At 40.8% G+C, this 20,118-nt stretch overlaps 1 protein-coding gene across 1 annotated transcript in view; it reads right to left on the bottom strand.

Annotated features, from left to right (window-relative positions):
• Nucleotides 1-7,495: 7,495 nt before the first annotated feature.
• SLCO2A1 (solute carrier organic anion transporter family member 2A1) overlaps nucleotides 7,496-20,118 on the bottom strand; it is a 35,337-nt gene continuing 22,714 nt past the window's right edge. The window contains exons 8-14 of the mRNA XM_044289182.1: nucleotides 16,064-16,228; nucleotides 14,398-14,584; nucleotides 13,467-13,596; nucleotides 12,171-12,340; nucleotides 12,028-12,092; nucleotides 9,841-9,964; nucleotides 7,496-8,513 (exon numbers count right to left, since the gene is read on the bottom strand). Coding sequence (XP_044145117.1) covers nucleotides 8,393-8,513; nucleotides 9,841-9,964; nucleotides 12,028-12,092; nucleotides 12,171-12,340; nucleotides 13,467-13,596; nucleotides 14,398-14,584; nucleotides 16,064-16,228 — 962 coding nt within the window. The 3' untranslated portion in view covers nucleotides 7,496-8,392. The remainder of the gene's footprint in view (nucleotides 8,514-9,840; nucleotides 9,965-12,027; nucleotides 12,093-12,170; nucleotides 12,341-13,466; nucleotides 13,597-14,397; nucleotides 14,585-16,063; nucleotides 16,229-20,118) is intronic.

The following is a 20,118-nucleotide window of genomic DNA, read 5'->3' as shown; positions in this document are numbered from 1 at the left end:
AGAGCTGGTAGAGAAATCGTTGAATTGAACCTGGAACAGCCAGAAGACCTAATGGAGCGATCAACCACCTCATGGGTGAAAGAACACCGTCAGCGACTCCAGACCATCCGCCGTTTGGCAGGCCAGCGGTTACAGGAGAGAACTCATGCGGACCGTCCTCCAGTCCAGAACGTGCCACTGAAACCTGGAGACCGGGTCCTGGTATGACAGAAATGCCCCAGAGGCAAATTGAGTGAGTGTTGGGAAGTACACCATACAAAGTGATCAAGAGAGTGTACGAAGTGTCTGGTTTACGAAGTGCAGGTTGAAAATGAGGAGTTTGCTTCACGGACTTTACACAGGAATGTACGGCCATGCCGGTCCGCAGATCCTGCACCTATTCAGAGGACACCTTCTCCTGCTCTATACCCAGAACGTGTTATCTCCGATGGAAACTAATGTGAAGACTGGTGGACCGTTCCTGACACTGCGGAAGGTCCCCAGGCCGCAGGTGATTAGGCTCCTGCTACATAACCACTACCGTCTCGCAGTGAGGAGGATCCCGCGACCACACCCTTATCTCCTGCTGTAATGAAAGAGCTCAGGTCAACTCCCAGTGGAGAAAGTCAGGTCCTAGTAGATAGTCATGACCTCCGGAGATCCAGTAGGTCTACTGCAGGGGTTCCACCAAACAGGTACGCTGCTGATGAGTTCATTTGGTCCACCTGTATGTATTATGGGCAATGTGATATTGCTGTTTAAAAATTGCGCTAACCATTATTTTTCTATGAATTATATAGCCGAGGACAGACACCTTTAAGTGGAGAGGCATGTAAGAGGCAGCATATCCAGCACTTATATCTATGCAGACTGTCATGTTTCCCTCCGGCCACCAGAGGCCACTGTGACTGAGCAGGAGCATGAGTTGTACTGTTCCAGAGGCTAAGAGTTAAGAAGTTTTTCCCGGGCTGTGCTAGAGGTTGCTTGCTGAGATAACAGGGAGAGATGGACTGCTGAGAGATAACAGAAAAAGACTGGAGCAGCAAGAGGCTACAATAGCTGAGTTTTCCCTGACAGCTGTGGGGCAGCATACAGAGGACTGTACAGTGTGTTCCAGAGGAGTGGGACCGTGTGTCAGAGACCAGTACAAGCCGGATCCTTCCTGCCAGAGCTGAAACTAGATGAAGATCTGCATCTGCTGTAACCAGAGAGAGAAAGACAGACAAGCAAGCGACCGGACCTGGAGCCAGACTGCATCTTATTGGATCAAGGAGAATCTGCAGAACTGTGAGTTGCACCGGTGCCAAGCTGTGATAGGTTATAGAGTCAGGGACTTAGTCAGTGTGCTGTAGAAGCGTCCCCTGGGTAGCAAGGCTAGATAGGAAATAAGTGTTGAGAGTAGCTTGTAAGCTGTCTGTTTGCTGTTTAGCTCATTCTTTGTCTATGCAGACCCATTGTGCCTTTGGTGCGGTGGTACTGTATTGTTATTTAGGTTTTCCGGCAGTTTCATTTTGCTCCTAAATAAAGCTGGTTTTTGCTTCAGTCTCCTTATCCGCTGTACTGTACTTGAATCCTGCCTTGCGGTCTCTTCCTCCCCTTACCGCTACATTACAATGTTAAGGAACACCTCCTACTCATTATCACTCAAATAATCAGACAACACGCGTTGTAAATACATATAAAGGTTTATATATACTTTACATCACAATCATATTAACAGTTTACCAGTGTTAGATTAACAGTGAAAAATATTGCATATAAGTAGAACAGAATGCCCAGGTGAGACTGTAATAATTACCAGAGGCATAAACAAAGGCTGGGCCCACACTATACATACGGTATATCCTGCAAACAGTCCTGTACTAAGTATATACAAGGATGACGTCTCTGCACCACAGAGAATATTTCCTTCTCATTTCTTATACACACACACTTATTGGAGCACTAATCTAGAGGTAGACAAATTATAGCGAGCTAGCCATGGAGGACCTATACATCCAGGTACGCCCTGCAACGGAAAGTGTACAGCAGGACCATCAGTAAGGATTATGTCTGAATGTGCTGGTTCTTCAGTCTGAAACTGTTAATATTTATCCAATTCAACGTTACAATAAGCAGACTAGTACTACTTTCAAACGGCCATGTGTAGTCCATGAAATGTAGTCTATTTGACTGCCGCAGCTCACGTCAACCAAGCTCACTGCATCATACTGATGTATGATTTAGTGTGTACGGGTCAGATAAGCCACGGACGATCCAGAAAATGCGGCCATCACACGGACTAAATTTCACGGACCAAATGTGGTCACTGGAAAGCAACAGACCATGGCATTTCCCACTTAGACTGTTGCATCTCTACAAAAATAAACTGTGACATCCAAAGAACTGTTTTTTCAGACCCATGAAATCTCTTACAAACATCTAAAGGTCTAACATATCAAAAGGAGTAATACTCCCCTTAACTATCCTCCTATCCTCTGCTGCTACCATTCTGATTCTTCCCAGATCCCACACCAGTCTGTAGCAGTGACATATCGTGTAGGCACGTGACTGCTGCAGCCAATCACTCCTTGCAGTGATGACATGTTGACACCACTGTGGCCAGTAATTGGCTGTCATGGTCATATGTTGCGTTGACACATCATTGCTGGAGCTTGGTAAACAGAGACTAGCGGAAGACGAAGTAAGTGTGGACACAGGAGCGGCAGAGAATTGTCTGAGGTATTAACACTTTGCTATTTTATACCATTGTCAACTGTTCATAAAAAATAAACGAATGGGTCGCAAAAAGTCCTTTAGAAGAAAATGATATATAGAGCCAACTGTTCCGTCATGGAAACATGTTAGGAGACAACTTAGTGACCCATGAGATGGGATCCTGACATGAACTGGGCTCAGAGTTATGTCTCTGGAGCATATGGTTAATAACTACATTGCTTTAAGGAGGTGTCCCATATGGACAATCCCTCTCCATATTTTTTTTAAGGTATATAGATATAGAGGAAAGTTCCCGGCTTGGAGACAAAGTGAAGAGCACCCCACCAATCAGCAGTTACCTGCAATTAAAAAGAATGGGAGCTGAGCTGTAGTAACCCTGCATGGCTACTCAACACTGAACAGAAGTGTGCTCCTGGTTCCATTCAAAGTGCTAGTTCTAAAGCATGGATGCAAACACTGTGTGTATGAATGAGCCCTAAATGTTAAATAGTATACCAAAAAAATACAATCCCTCTATTGCTTCAATGCTATATCTTTGGTTGTTCCACCATTAAGGAGAATATTATTTGCATAGATCATTAAAAATGAAGCATATTTTCTATAGTGATCCTCTGTTCACTGCAGGGCAGCCAACAGAAGTAGCTTCCTTGCTGTCCTACATGGTTTCTGAGGGACTGCATACTATGGATGTCGAACAGTAGGTACCTTCACTACTCTGGATCCCACAATGCCTATCTGCGGAAAAAGTAAGAACAGATTATATTGTCAGCTGCCAGAGGTGAAAGTAGATTGATTCTGTTTGGAATTCACTCCCCAGCAGCACAGGTTAGCAGCCAGCATTTTCATATGCTAGATCTACTGTAATTAACTTTAAAGTTCATCTTTCGGCACATTTCTATCTATGAAACTGTCTGACCTGCTGCATGATGTTTTCACTGCCTGGCCCTGTCAATTAAAGTGCAGAGGGCGCCGCATTTGCAGAGAGAGCAGAGCCTCTAGGTGTAATGGCAACGCCCCTGTTGCTCCTAGAGGCTAATTTGCATATATTAAAACATTATTTTTCTCAGTAATGCAGGCACATATGAACATGGGACCAACACAGATGCCTTCAGCTGCCAAGTGCACATGTAACCGATCAGCCAGTGTCATAGGTACAAATCTGCTGACAGATTCACTTTAAACTGCTATTAGCAGTATTTCACAACTATTGGTATGTAAATTATTCCTGGCATAACCCCTTTAACCATAAACCTCAACAACAGTTCCTTCAAGAAAGGGCAGAGGTTGACCTAAACTGCTGAGTACTTCTTAGCCTATGGGTAGTATGTGTCCATCAGAGTCTCCTGCTCTGCTTGCAATTTCAGTCACGGACGTCTGCATGAGGCTTAATAGTGACATGTCATCCCACATTTGGACAGATGTACTGAGCACATACAGTTAGGACCATATATATTTGGACACCGACACAAATTTTGTTTTTATTCCCTGTTTACTGAAACATATTCAAGTTATAGTTATATAATGGACATGGACATAACGTCCAAACTTTTAGCTTTCATTTGAGGGTATCCACATTAAAATTGGATGAAGGGTTTAGGAGTTTCAGCTCCTTTACATATTGCACCCTGTTTTTAAAGGGACCAAAAGTAATTGGACATTTGACTCAAAGGCTGTATGTGGGCAGGTGTGGGCAGGTGTGGGCAATTCCTTCATTATTTCATTCTCAATTAAGCACATAAAAGGCCTGGAGTTTATTTAAGGTGGAGTGCTTGCATTTTGAGGATGTTCCTGAGAAGTAAACATGCAGTCAAAGAAGCTCTCCATGCAGGTGAAACAAGCCATCCTTCATCTGCGAACAGAAAAAACCCATCCGAGAAATTGCTACACTATTAGGAGTGGCAAAATCTACAGTTTGGTACACCCTAGGAAATAAATAAATCACTGGTGACCTCAGCAAGACCTGGACGCCCACAGACGACAACAGTGGTGGATGATTGCAGAATAATTTCTATGGTGAAGAGAAACCCTTCACAACAGCCAAACAAGCGAACAACACTCTCCAGGATATAGGCGTATCAATATCCAAATCTACCATAAAGAGAAGACTGCATGAAAGTAAATACAGAGGGTTCACTGCACGGTGCAAGCCATTCATAAGGCGGCTAGAAAACATCTTAAAAAACCAGCACACTTCTGGAAGAACATTCTTTGGACAGATGAAACCAAGATCAACCTCTACCAGAATGATGGGAAGAAAAAAAGTATGGCAAAGGCATGGTACAGCTCATGGTCCAAAGCATACCACATCCTCTGTAAAACACGGCGGAGGCAGTGTGATGGCTTGGGCATGCATGGCTGCCTGTGGCACTGGGTCCCTGCTGTTTATTGATGATGTGACAAAGGACAGAAGCAGCCGGATGAATTCTAGGGTTTTCAGAGACATACTGTGTGCTCAAATCCAGCCAAACCGATTGGTCGGCGTTTCTTAATAAAGATGGACAATGACCCAAACATAAAGCCAAAGCAACCCAGGAGTTTATTAAAGCAAAGAAGTGGAATATTTTTGAATGACCAAGTCAGTCACCTGATCTGAACCCAATAGAGCATTTCATTTGTTAAAGACTAAACTTCAGACAGAAAGGCCCACAAACAAACAGCAACTGAAAACTGCTGCAGTAAAGGCCTGGCCGAGCATTAAAAGGGAGGAAACACAGCGTCGGGTGATGTCCATGAGTTCAAGACTTCAGGCAGTCATTGCCAACAAAGGGTTGGCAATGTTAGAAATTAACATTTTATTTACAATTATTTAATTTGTCCAATTACTTTTGAGCCACTGAAATGAAGGGATTTAGTTTAAAAAATGCTTTAGTTCCTCGCATGTTTATGCAATCATTTTGTTCAACCCACTGAATAAAGCTGAAAGTCTGAACTTCAACTGCATCTGAATTGTTTTGTTCAAAATCTATTGTGGTAATGTATAGAACAAAAATTAGAAAAATGTTGTCTTTGTCCAAATATATATGGACCTAACTGTATGCATATTGCACAATCTGATAATATTATACACAGTCGAATGTGATTCTCTTGGTGATAATATTTTCTATCAGTTTTTATATACAGTATATATATATATATATAGTGGTCAGAAGCCTCACATTATATCATGAGCTCTAATGAATGCACCACTAGGGGGCAGAATCACAAGTGGATACAGGGAATATATTAAAAATAATTTAGAATGAAAAGTACAATTACACAATTTCATGTAAACTTATATTACATTTTCCTTTCGACGTTTATATCAACCTCATAGATTATATTGTGTCAAATCGGTTTTCCTCAGATTCTTTATATATACAGTTTAATAAATAAAATTTTCAGCTTTAAAAGATTGAGATAGAAAACTGGTTTACAAGATGCTACTTTTTCCTGATTTTAAACGATTGCTTACCAAATTAACTTGAATTGAATTATAAAGATTGAATTATAAACTTTTTATCACATTTATAGGTAGAAGTTGACCATTATGAAAAACATTCTTTTACTAAGCCAGTCCCCAATAACATGTTAGTCAGGTGGGGTTCCATTGATAATTCAATGGGTGCCAGCAGTCATTCAGTGGGAGATCTGCTTTTGCTGCCGCCAGTGGCGTACATAGAGAAGTAAGGGCCCCATAGCAAGGATCAAACCAGCCCCCCCCCCCCACACAGGAGAGAAGGGTTTCTGCCTAAACCCTTTTCAATGACCCTCGGGCCATTTTTCCACTGCCTCATTTGCTAAAAGTTGTTCCTTTACCGGGGGTAGAGTCCTGAATAAGTTTTCACCTCCAGTAGAAGAGGAGATTATCCCAAGTAAGACTGAGACCCCTCTTGCCCTGGACCCCATAGCAGTCGCATGGTCTGCCGCTGTGGTAGTTATTCCCCTGGCTGCCGCTCTCCACGTGGCTAATAAAGAGGGGTTCACAAGTCAGGAGCTCCTGTTTATTAACATCTAATAAAGCATATGATTGTTGTCTTAAATAGCTCTTGGCCAAACAAGCAGCTATCTTCTCAAACTTTCTCATACGCATGCCTTACCAACTTGCTTGAGCATGCTCAGAGAGGATTAAGGCTGCTAGACTTATCAGATACCCTAGAGTGACAAATGATCAGGTACGTTAAAATAGCCTACCCCAATACACATTGATTTATGTATGGTTTGGGGTTGTACTTTGGATAAAATATACATGGCCTCCTTACTTCACATTATCTACAGGAGTATTCTAAGGCCCCTTTTACACGGGCGAGTATTCCGCGCGGATGCAATGTTTGACGTGAACGCATTGCACCCGCACTGAATCCTGACTCATTCATTTCAATGGGGCTGTGTACATGAACGTTGTTTTTCACGCAGCACTTGTGCGTTGTGTGAAAATCACAGCAGGGTCTATATATTTCATGCAACACAGGCCCCATAGAAATTAATGGGGCTGCGTGAAAATCGCATTGTATCCGCAAGCAAGGTCCTTCTATCTTCATTCAGCTGGACCTGCGCTGACGTCACCACGTGGTGAGCGCAATGATGTCATCGAAGGTCCTTTTGCGGGTCCTGCAGGAAGAAGAAAGAAGACGATACCGGGTGCACTATCAAGTAGATGAGGTCATTTTTTTAAATTTTATATTTTAACCCCTCAATGGACATTTTAGTTAGCATTCTGTATTAAGAATGCTATTATTTTATCTTATAACCATGTTAGAAGGGAAAATAATAAAATTAAAAGAACACCTAACCCAAACCCGAACTTCAGTGAAGAAGTCCTGGTTCGGGTCTGGGTACCACATTCATTTTTATATCACACGCGTGCAAAACGCATTGCACTCGCGCGGAAAGAACTGAACAACGGAACGCAATCGCAGACAAAACTGACTGAAATTGCGTGCCTACGCGCGCATGGTTTGCTGCAATGCACCCGCAATGCATCCGGACAAAATCCGTGACGCCCGTGTGAAAGAGGCCTAAGAGTCCTTTCTGCAGTCTGCAAGACTATACCGATGGAGAAAACCCTCACTCCACTGGCCGATGAAGAACTGTACGAGACATTTGTCTTTCATAATTCCCTGACTTCATTTTACATTTTTACAGCCCAATAGTTCAGCTTTGTAGTTGAGATATCTGGATACTGAAGGTCTGCAGTTATAGAATAGCATTATTCTAGACTGATGTATCCATGTTGGAACCTCAAAGACTCAAAACCTGCAGGAAAAATGTTTGCATCAATGGCAGATTAAATAAAGTTTAAGAAATAAGTGAGTTCTTTCTTTTGCTACCCAGAGCATCCATACTTCAGTCTGATATGAGTCCATCCTTCCACTTCCAGGTTCCAGCACCATGGTTCCTTCTATGTACAGCAGCAGGATTAGGATGGTAGAGTGATAAGATATATACTTGTGAATGTGAGTGCAATTTTATATGTTCATCCGTGCATTCTTCCCACCATATCATGTGTACTGAGCAGAAGAACAGCACTCCCGTCTTGTCCTGTTTGGATTTTCTTGTCTTTTGTGGTCCTGCCCTGCTGATCAGAACCTCAGCTTTGTGATTTGCACGGCTAGGAGGGGCTCTGGCAGAGCTTACAGTGTCTGGCCCCTGAGGAATACAGTTTTCAAGGAAAGTCAAAAGGCTTTAGTCCAACAGCCTGAGCTGTGGAGGAGAGAAGCTATGCCATGCCAGAATTCTTCTCTTGTAAATTGTATTCTCTGCTCTTCTTTACCTTCCAGGCAATGCAGCTAAGCAGTAGGATTCCCAAGCACTTGTATCCCATCTGGAGACCAAGGTATCTATGGAGAGAGGATCGTTAGTGCATCCTAACCCATAGTATTATGTTATAATACATGATATCATTTTATGACTTCCCGCTACACTCAGAGGCATGAAAGTGCTCACATTACATTGCTAATAAAAGTCTTTGAATGGCTGGTGATGTGCGTAGCAGCCCCAGTGGTAGAACTGCTGCTTCATCACTGGTAGTAGCCATTGCAGGGACGGCAGTAGGACAGTATTATTGTTATTTTAGCTTCTCTTGCCTGTAACAGATAACACCTATCAATATGCCCTATTAGGCGGTTTCCCGATATCCCATAAATATTAGATAACCGCAGCAAAAAAGGAAAAAAGAAGACTTATTCACCTGTCTAGTCCCCCTCTTTTTCAGTGCTGCTACTCTGGTGATGCCTACCAGTCTTTGTTTTGATGCACCATGATCACTGCAGCCAATCACAGGCCTCAGCGGTTATCTGGGGTACTCAGGGACATCATCATTGCAGAGAAACCAGAACTGTGGCAATGACATCCCCCAACTACCAGACGTGACCACTAAGGCCAGTGATTGGTTATAATGATCACAGAAGAACCGTAAAAAAAGACCAGCAGACAGCCCTGGAGCGGCAGTGCTGGAAAGGAGGGACAGCTGATCAGTGAGTAAGTCTTTTGTTATTTTTAACAATCCCTGCTGTTATCTCACATTTTTGGGGTCTGTGAAAACCCTTTGAGGCATAAGAATGTCACGGGACCCCCTTTAAATTAGAACCGAGGTCTGATGGACCCAATCCATTCATGCATTCTACCTGATAAACCTTTTTTGAGTGGCCAGCACATAATGCTTCAGGTGGCCACATGGTAAATTTGGCCAGATGTGGCTTTATCCAACGATACAACCTATGGTTGAGGGTTAGAGAAGCCAAAGTCTTAATGAGACAAAGCCCTTTAAATTGTTTGTATGTTTCGGAGGAGACAGAATACTTTGGATATGAATGTTGTATAGCTTTGTGGCATTGGATCTTTCAAGCTTCATAAGGGATTTATAGTAGTTGTAGCATTGTATCTGCATAATGATACAAAATCTTAAACTTGCTCAAAATTTCTAACAAAAATTTCAACTGTGCCCTCAAATAATCCAGTGTAATCAAGTGGCTTGGATTCTGAATTAAAGAGGAATTACACCCAAGCACAAGGAGTCCAAACTCCAGATTTGACCCATATTGTTTTCAGACTCAGGTCCCCAGTGCTGCATGGCACCAGTCCTAACCACTGAACCACCAGGCTTCATGTAGTCACTGTACTTGATGGGCAAGCTAATGAGCATTGTATACCGAGATATTAAAGTACCTGTTCCTAAGAAGATCATTATCATAATATCGACATGCTCCTCTTTTCTGGCTGCAAGATGAAGACCACTGTATACAGGTGGAATCAATGACGAGTCCGAAGATGGCTGGGGCTGGAAGCCATGCTGAGACAAAGAGAGAAAGTTAGACATGACACCTGATCTGATCTCTCGGAGTAGATATAGAATGAAGCATTATTTTACTTTTAAAGCTTTAGATAAAAGTCAATTTTAACTATTTCAACTCTTCATAAGGAGATATATTACCCCCCAAAAACTGATCATCGCTCGACACTTGTTCATAGTGAATGACAACTAAGCAATTTTGTTAGATTATATTGTCCATTCGTTGGCTGAAACTATGAGTGAAAAGCATGATAAGATATTGCACTGATATGTTTAAAGGGTCTCTGAGTTTTCAGAAAACTTTTTATACGTCATAGAAAAGTTTTGATTGGTAGGTGTGAGAGTGCTGAATGAGGAGACAGAAGCACCCGAGACAAGCCCATAGACTTTCTACTAAGTCTGTCTCACTTCATGTCCTGCCGCAAGGAGAGAGCGTGATATCCGAGCACTTCACTCTCCTTGTTCAAGTGATTAGGCACGCTCACCAATCAAAACTTTTCATATGTCTCTATGACATTTCTGAAAACCCAGTGACCCTTTAAATTATGCAAGTTGGATGGATACTGTCAAATGTTTAAGAATGGCACACAACTTCCTTATGCCACCACATGGCATGCTATGAATTAATCTATTGAATTATATAACTGTTATATGCCATATTTCCTAGCCAATGTTCAAAATTGTTGAGGAAGGTATAAAAATGTCTCAAACACTTTGAGGCACAATTATAGAAACTCTCTAAAAGAAAAGCTGTGTTTGCTGCCCGTAGCAACCAATCACAGCTCAGCTTTCATTTTACCAGAGCAGTGTAAGACATGAAAGCAGAGCTCTGGTTGGCTGTTATTGGCAACAAATGCGACTTTTCTTGTAGACAGTTTTGATAAATAGGGCACATGGTATACCACTTTACAGCACATTTTTGTCAGATTTCCACTTCATTATTACTTAGTAAATCTCCTTTATTGTTTTGTGCCCGATCATAATCTAATGGTGTATGGGTGGCTTTAGGCTGTCCATAGATGGACACACATCTAGTGAAGTCCCAAGTGCCTATCCTCAGAGGATCTCTTGAGGTCTTCAATGTTTAGGAGTATAAATAGGAAGTTTACAGTGTATTATCATCATTCAGAAAGTGAAGAATATGCTTCAAAAATGTCAAGGCTCTATTTCTCCATTGCAGGGCAAGGTATCTTTGATCAGTATGTTTTTTTTCTTTTGCATAGTTTATTAAAGGGGTTGTCTGATCATAGTCAACCAATTTAATTTGAATGCCGCTCTGACAATCAGCTGATCCAGCTCCCAAGACCCAGAGCAAACAGCATGATTTTTCCATGGGGTTCTCATTCCTCCTGCAGTAGCTTCTTAGTATTTCCATAATCGACATTTATCACCTATCCACAGCCTAGGTGGTAAATGTGATATCTGGGACCCTCACCATTCACTGGAATGAGTTTGAATAAGCATGCTTATCTCTGTCAGTCCCATAGACTTTGAATGAAGGGCCAGACTGCATGCTTGACTCACTGCAGTAGTGCATTTAGGAGAAATGGGGGGCTTAGGACCCCTCTAGTCAATTGTGGGAATACTCGTATAAGGAATGAGAAACTGGCTTCTTCTACGCTCATAGAGTATGTTCCTGATCATGGAACTGACCACTGTCTACGATATCCAGGTCCATATGGTATCTCCATGTAAAACCTAAAAGTGCTGGCCTAGTGACGGTTCTGTGAAAGAAGACTTAAAGGGGTTATCTGACCCTTTGTAACTGATTATCTGTCTAATCAGTGGAGGTTGATAGCCAGGACCCCCATCTATCATCTGTTTGAGAAGGCCCCGGTGCTCCTGTGAGTGCTGTGGCCTTCTCTCTGCTTACCCTAGGACAGTGACGTCATGAACATTCGTCACTTCACCTACGCAGGAGCACCAGTGTCTTGTCAAAGAGCTGATCAGCGGGGGTCCTGGATCTGAGACCCCATCGATCAGATGCAGATGACCTATCCGGAGTTACAAAGAGTCGGATAACCTCTTTAACTTTGCTTACTTCCTTTTTCTCAATAACTCACCTAAAAGTCTCATAAGAAGAAACTGAACTCCAATTGCAAATGATTTCTCATCCTGAGGTACTACCCTAAAAAGAGAAATGACAAAATGAAGTGGGTTGTATTCACTCATCAGTACCAATAATGTCCTCTATCATCCTACATACCTTAACACCATCATGTAAAGGGGATTATGGGACAGGCAGGCAACAAGTCCAGCAAATGAGATGAGGAACATTACAGGAAGCAAGAGGTGGGCGCAGCTGATAGGGCAGGACCCAGATTGTGCTGTGCCCCCATGGGAACTATCAATGATGCATGAGCAGTTTGTATAGACCTAAATTAAATTAGAAAACAAAATACTTCAATCAAGTAGGAAACCCTGTGATGACTCTAGTTTATCTTTAAATCTAGGTCTCTAAAATAAATCACAATTCTTTAAATGCTTGGCATAGATTTAAAAATTTGATGGACGGTCCACAAATTTGTTATAAGAACATCAGTACCTACATGCAAACATGATATAGAATGAAGGAACACTTTGACAATTTATGTGATGCTATGTGACCATCAACAGAGGATGTAGCTCTAAGTATAGCCATAAATTTACCAAATTCTAGAAATATGAATAGTCCTGCAGACGACTGACAAGAATACATTAAGTCTTATAAGCATGGCTATTGGCAGGAGCATCTGGCCCCAAAAAACTATGTAGCTCTCCCCTATCCAGTCATACAATGTATTGCTAGGTTACTAAACATTAGATCTTTGATCGTTAGATCATTAACAGGATACATGAACAGTCTCTACTTTACAGGGTGCAGCAAAAAGTGTCCTTCAATGTCTGCTATTGATAGGAAAAGGATTTGGCGTGTTGTATTTTGTATATGAGGTATATGGTGGCTACTTTTAACATGAATGTTTGATCCCTGGATCTTTTCTGGTTAGGCTATGTTCAAATCTCCAGCAGGTAAATTTGCTAGTCTATTTCACCAGAGGACCAGACTACTGGAGTTACTGTATCCAGCATAGCCGGACACTGCCACACACCGCCTGATCCCCATTGACTATAATGGGATCCTACAGATATCCAGAGGGTTTCCAGTATAAATGTCGACTCTGTCTGGCAGAAAGCCAGCGTTTGTGAAATGCCTTGGTGTCCAGCTATGCCAGATACGATTACTCCAATAATCTGTTCCTCTGCCGTAATAGACTACCAGATTTACCTGCTGGAGATTTGAATGTAGTCTTATCGGTTCATGTAGATGGGACATTGCACTTCAAAAACTGAAAAAAAATATTGAAGGAACCGTGGTGGACACCTCTAGGTGGTAGCGACCCCAAGTAACTTACCATTTTTGCCTTCTCAATAATCTGGCCTTACATATCAGACAAATCAGCTTGGCACCAAAACCAACTGACATTTTAAAACTTCCATACAAACAGCTGTGTCGCTTACTCACCGATGAAGAAGCACTGAACGCTCTACATCCGGCACGGCAGGGAGACAAGTATTCCACTCCATCAGACCCACATACCGGGTTGAAAGCATGTTCTGGGCAAGCACATCTCTGAATACAAGTCATGTTTGTACTGCAAAACATCACAATATTTCAGTTGGACCACATTCTCAAAGCCACAGCCTTGACCAATTTATAATAGTGGACAGCTGACTGACATGTAGTCAATAAGTATATCCTTCGAAGATATGGAAAATTGCATGGAATAAAATTTTATTATTCTCAAGGTCAAGCATGTTAGGTTGTATCTGCCAAATATTCTGAGGTGTGTTTGGTATTTGAACAAATAGTTGAAGAGGAATTCATCTACCTCATAAATATAATTTACAATGTTTACATAGGAGACAAATATCCTCTGAAAGGTGTCAAGTTGTGCTTTTTGGGTCAGCTATCAGATTTCACAGCTTAATCGAGGCATGTTCTCTTAAAGTGACCACACAATGATTGCTTTATGTAGTTATTACCAGTTATGAAATGCACTCTAATCAGTTCCTCTACAATCATACATTAAATTTATTAACCTCATCATGTTTTTTAAAGTCTCAATGGAATCTGCTGTATCATAAGAACCTGTCACCTCTTCTGACATGTCTTCTTTAGTACTTGTATTCATCATGAAAAATCAGTTTTGGAGTATCTTTTCTTATTACAATGTCCTGTGCTGTTCCTCTCTTTGACAAGGAGAAAGGAAACACCCAGTTTATTAATAAATATTTGGGAATAACAGGAACAGCACCACACAACATTATGAGAGAAGGTCCTCTAGAATTGTCATTTTATGAAGAATAAGAGTAGTTACTGACACATGTCAGCAGAGGGGGCAGGTCCACTTCAAGTAACATGGCCAATAAATGGCACAACTAGACTATTGTACCTGCCACTAAAGCTTCCCAGGTTCTGTGTTGAGCAGCCCATGAAGAAAAGAGGTATGCAGAGCAGAACTGAGGTAAACAGAACCACCAACGCAAAGCGAGGAATGACTTTGGCCGAAAAACAAAACTTCTTCATTATGATTCCTCCGATTAGCATCCCTAGAGCAGCAGCTGGCAAGTTCACAGCACCTGTATATACAAGATACATTGGTTATATGTATATCAGATCACTTACAGAAAACAGAAAATAAATGCAGAAATTGCAGCACCAGAATTTTTTTTAAAAATAGGGGTGTGCCCCTCAGGGAGCTTGACTCAAGGACCCAAATATACAAAAATGCTAAATCACCATAAATTAGTAAAAAGGTTATTTTATTCGCCAACAAATGGTCGCAAGATTTCAGCTCAACATTAGAGCCTTTTTTCTAGCATGTTGAGCTAAAACGTTGCGACCACTTGTTGGTCAATAAAATAACTTTTTGGCATTTCTGTATATCAATCAGACCCCTGTAAGTAAACATAGTAAATCACCATCACAGCACTCTGCGCACTCATCCTAGCAATAATCTACTGAAGAATTGCAATCAACAAAATACCCACAGTATTGCTGCATCGGCTAGTGTCTGTTTCATGCTCACAGGGAGGTATTGGTTTTTAGGGAAGGTAATACATATTGAACCAAGTAGTAAAAAACAGACAAGACTACCATACTACTATATATCTGCATTATTGTAAAGATGCAATAATATTACCGTATGGGTAGGGTTGTAATAACCCTCAGTTACAATGTTGTATTACCATAGATATACCGGTATGTTTAGCCTAATGAACAAATCTTCTTGAATTCTAGAAGTCCTTAGTAGGTCCGAGAACTAACAGTACTATCTAGCCTTGGTCACATTCAGGCAGAACTAGAGCACCAATGTACAGCTATAAGAACCTAAGGGCTGGTTTGGTAATTCTACCAGTTTGCAAACTGCTTTTAGTGGAATTTCCTAAAATAGGTTCTTTAACGGAATGTCCACTTTCTTACACCTTGTCATTTTAGGTCCAACATTCTATTCTGATTACTTTTATAATCGGTTTTTAATTGGGTTGAAGCCCAGTATCCCTGATACAAAGCTCCAATTTACTGTGAGTGTAAGTGCTGTAAAGTTAGGAAATTAATCTTCACAGAATCTAGGACTTATTTAGCTTAAAAAATTTGTGATCAAGGGGGAACATTCACCTTAAGGAATTAATGTCTCCCGTTTTTACTGTATTCCCTGGCACACTCGTACCTGCACATCCAAGCCCATCAACATCTGCCTTCAGAAAATATGGAAATTATTAGATAAGTACTTGTTACTTTTCTATTCTGGCATTCTAGACTACAAAATAATGGTTCTATAGACTACCATTTCACTTGAATAAACTTTCTTGAAAAGGATCTGCATTTACACACTGCATATTTTAGATTTATAAGACAATATGTGAAACGTTTCCCAAGATCCTGACAGCAAGAGCATATTGCCAGCTGGACACAGGGGAAGAAAGGACAAAGATCTTGAAGAATATTAGAAAGTCTTAAAGTCATGAGATTTATTTGCAACATGTTGATATTCTGTGGTGCGGATCCATGTACTTTTCTTGAGTAGGGATTAGAATATTTTCAAAAGAATCACATACCAATAAGAAAGTTAGCATATGAAGTGGTGGTTCCATATTCCTTCTCTAGATATTTGTTGAGGAAGGTAGATAGAGCAGCAATGACTGATGAGAAACTACACTGAGAAAGGACCAGGATCAAAAACAGTGGATTCATCAGCAGTCGCGCAAAGTATTGTGGGAACTCTGCAGAGATAGGAAACAAACATTTATAACTAAAAGATGCAAGTATAAATTGTAGATGAATATAGTTTAACCATAGACACATCAGACATACTGTATACCTAGTAGACTAGTCAATAAAACATAAACTTATCTACACCATAATATGGCAATACAGTCTAAAGGCCCCTTTACAGGGGCTGATGCAGAGGCAATTATCAGGAATGAACTAAATGTATGCTCGTCAGCAGAGGTGAGAGCTGCATTTAGATGCTACAATCATCTCCTCTTTATGGTACTCCTCCATTGTTTCTGGGCAGCAGATCCCTGTTCAAAAATAACCATCCCTTTTTACATGGGCCAAGCATCAGAGCAATTATTGGGAACAATTGTTTGTAGGTACAATTGTTCTCAATAATGGCCACTTAAAAAGGTGCCGCTGTTCATTTTCTGGCTGAGCGCATCTTTTATTTGGCACAAAAATCATTCTTTGCTGGTAGCAGATGGCCTTGTGTAAAAAGAGATGTGCTGCCATCAAACAATGAACCAGTATGGGGATGATTGCTGTAATGCAGCTATAACCTTGGCTTAACAATGGTTTGTTCCCGATAATTGCCTGTGTATTGGCTGGTATGAAATAACATTTATACTAGACAGTCTAAAGATGCACCAGATTTATCACTCATGGGTGGTGCTGGATGACTGGAAGGCTAGTCTCACACAGCAAAATCCACAACCGAAATATCACTGTCAGATATCACTAGCAAAATAAGTAGTGAAAAACAGGTCTATTTTGTTGATGGAAACACTGCCAAATACACTTCAGATATACCATCTACTCAGCAATATATGTTACCCTTTTCCCATTGACTTCTATGGGAAACCACCATCAAATCTGCTTTAACTCCTTCCCGCACTATGCCAGTAAATATACGACATGGCAAGCATTAAATTTGTGCACCATGCCATGTATTTACAGTAAGAAGATGGTAGCAGCTCGGGAACTGGGCCGCTGCTATCAGCAGCAGGTGTCATCTGTAAAATACAGCTGACACTCTGCTACAAAGGCCGAGATCAGAGCTGGCACGATCCTGACCATTCAACTGCTTAGATACCACCTTTAGTAGAGATCAAAACATCTACAGAGTATACAGAAGGAGCAATGTCCCGCTCTCCTCCATCCAGCCCCTGCAATGCCATCACAGGGTCCCAGTGATTGCTTTGACAGCTAGAAGCCTTACAAAGACCTCCAGGTCTGCCATGTACTGAAGCCTACCAGGCCTTGTTAAAAAGTTATGGGTCTTAGATATGGCAATGCAAAAAAAATATTAATAGAAAAAAGTGATTTTATGATGCATAAGTAGTAAAACATGAAAAAACTATATAAACAGAATTTTGGACTACTTCACCTCCCAAAAAATAAACAGCTATCAAAAAGTCATATGTACCCCAAAATGGTACAAAAAAACTAGTTCATTGTGCAAAAAATAACCCCCCAGACAACTACGTTGACAGAAAATGAAAAATAAAAAAGTTAAGAATGTTAGTATATCGTGATGCAAAATATAACAATTTTTTTTAATAAAAAGTGATTTTATTATGTAAAAGTAGTAAAACATGAAAAACTATATAAATGTGGTGTCACCATAATCTTATTAACACATGGTGAACCCCATAAAAAAGTGACAGAATTGCAATTTTTACCCACCTCCCAAATTTTTTTATAAAAAGCCTTCAAAAAGCCAAATGTACTTCAAAATGGCATCAATAAAAACTACATGTCTGCAAAAATGAGCCCTTATACAGCAAATAATAGAAAAGGTATGGCTCTTAGCATTGCCGTGTCCTCAGACAGCAGTTTATGATCACATTTGGGGTATTTCTGTACTCAGGGAAAATTATGTCCCTACCTATTCTTTGGTTGAACTTGATGGACTTATGTCTTTTTTCAATTGTATTCACTATGTAACTACCTATTATCTGGTGCTGTTTGAAAAATTTGACAATGGTTCAAATTAAAAAAAAGCAACGTAGTGTTGTCAAAATTGTTAGTTTGTTTATTTCCACAGTCCGATGATAATAAAGTCTATAAAAAAAATGGTGGGGTCGAAACCATCACTACACCCCTAGCTAAATTCCTCGGAGGATGTAGTTTCAACAATTGGGTTATTTCTTGGAGCTTCCACTGTACTGGTACATCAAGGGTGCTGCAAGTTTGACATGGTGCCCAAACCCATTCCAGTAAAATCTGGGTTTCAAAAGCCAAATGGCTTTCCTTGTCTTCTAAGCCCTGATGTGTGACCAGACAAACACACAGGATATTGCCATACTTGGAAAGAATCTTTGGGGTGCTTTTTCTGCTATTAACTTTTGTAAAGAAAAAAATGCTAAATTTGCAACTAAAACTACAGATTATTAACATGTAGTTTTCTTATTTTCATGCCCTAATAGTAACAAATTCTATGAAACACCTGTGGGGTAAAAATGCTCACTGCACCCCTATATTTATTACTTTAGAGGTGTACTTTCCAAAATAGGACTTTTTGGAGGTGTTTCTTATGTTTTAGCACCTCAAGGCCTATGCAACCTGAAATGGTGTCTGAAAAACTAACTAAACAAATGGGGGCTCCTTCAGTTCTGAAGGCTGGTATTTGAGTCAAGTAGCACTCTAGGGCCATATATGGGATATTTCTAGAAACTGCAGATTTAGGGTAATACATTTTGAGGGTTTTTTTTTTACATTGAAGTCACTGGGAAGCTGTTGCTGGCATTTTGATTGTGTATTAATATCAAGACAACTTTTCAACCACTGGATGCAAATAAGGCATTTTCCATTCCGAGACAGCAATATAAAGATAATTCTTTGACCACTGGGGACCACAGTTTAGAAGATATACTGCTCATACCTGTAGCTTCCCATCTCCAGTTCTAATGTTATGAACTGCAGGGAATCAACTGCCCCAGAACTAGCTAATCTGTCATAGGGTCGTGACTCCCACCCAACTTCTTGACACTAGTCAAGTTTCTTGGTTGAATACCGATAATTGAATGTCCGATCCTTGGCAGCCACTTCCCTGCAAGTCTCTAAGGTAAAACTGGCTTACTGCCCAGGAAAAGAACGATACACTGAATACATGTCAGAGCTACGGGGTCCTGTAGGATCCCCAAGATCAGTGCTTGTCCTGGAGAAACCCTATTAAATGGATGACAAATCTGTTTATAGTACTTTCAGCCAAGTGGAAACTGAGCTGTCAAGTTCTGACATCTTAGTAAAATAACTCATGCATTTTGACCTGCCAAGTGGATGCTGAGAGCTGTAGTCTTATTACACTTTTCAGCATATTCACTTACATTTTATCTTAATTATAATTGCATGTCCTCTGTCCTGTAACTAAACACTCCTGAACACCAGTCAGCACACACTGACCATTACTGCCAAGTTGGATGCATATTCAAGAATGTTCTTGCCAAAATTCTTCTTATTAATGTTCCTGAACGGCTATGTGACTGACTATGAAGAGTGCCAAATACTCCTTGGAAAAGTTATGGCCAATACAGCAAACAATGGAAAGCTTTGTGCATCCCAGCACATTCATAGTTTGTGGTAGAATTTTATACCTTCCTGTTCTGTGGTAATCGCTTCCACGCTCTGGGTAAAACCCGTCATATCTGCTGCCAGACTATAAACCTTACGTGTGAAGCAGCAAAACCCAAAACACATCGTAAACACACCTTAAACCTGACAATGAGCTGGATACTTCTACTGGTTCTACTATACTGTTAAATGGGCATGTAACATAAAGAAGCATATAGGGAAGGAAGCATTCCGCTGTTACATTGGGACGTGTAAACCCATCTTTAATCTGCCCATATACTAGCTCAATAAATAATGATAAACAATGATGATCCTTCAT

Source organism: Bufo gargarizans, chromosome 4 (genome assembly GCF_014858855.1).
Source record: "Bufo gargarizans isolate SCDJY-AF-19 chromosome 4, ASM1485885v1, whole genome shotgun sequence".
Classification (NCBI taxonomy): Eukaryota; Metazoa; Chordata; class Amphibia; order Anura; family Bufonidae; genus Bufo; species Bufo gargarizans.
The sequence above is the reverse complement of the archived record's forward strand: the minus strand, read 5'-3'. Positions and strand labels throughout refer to the sequence as shown.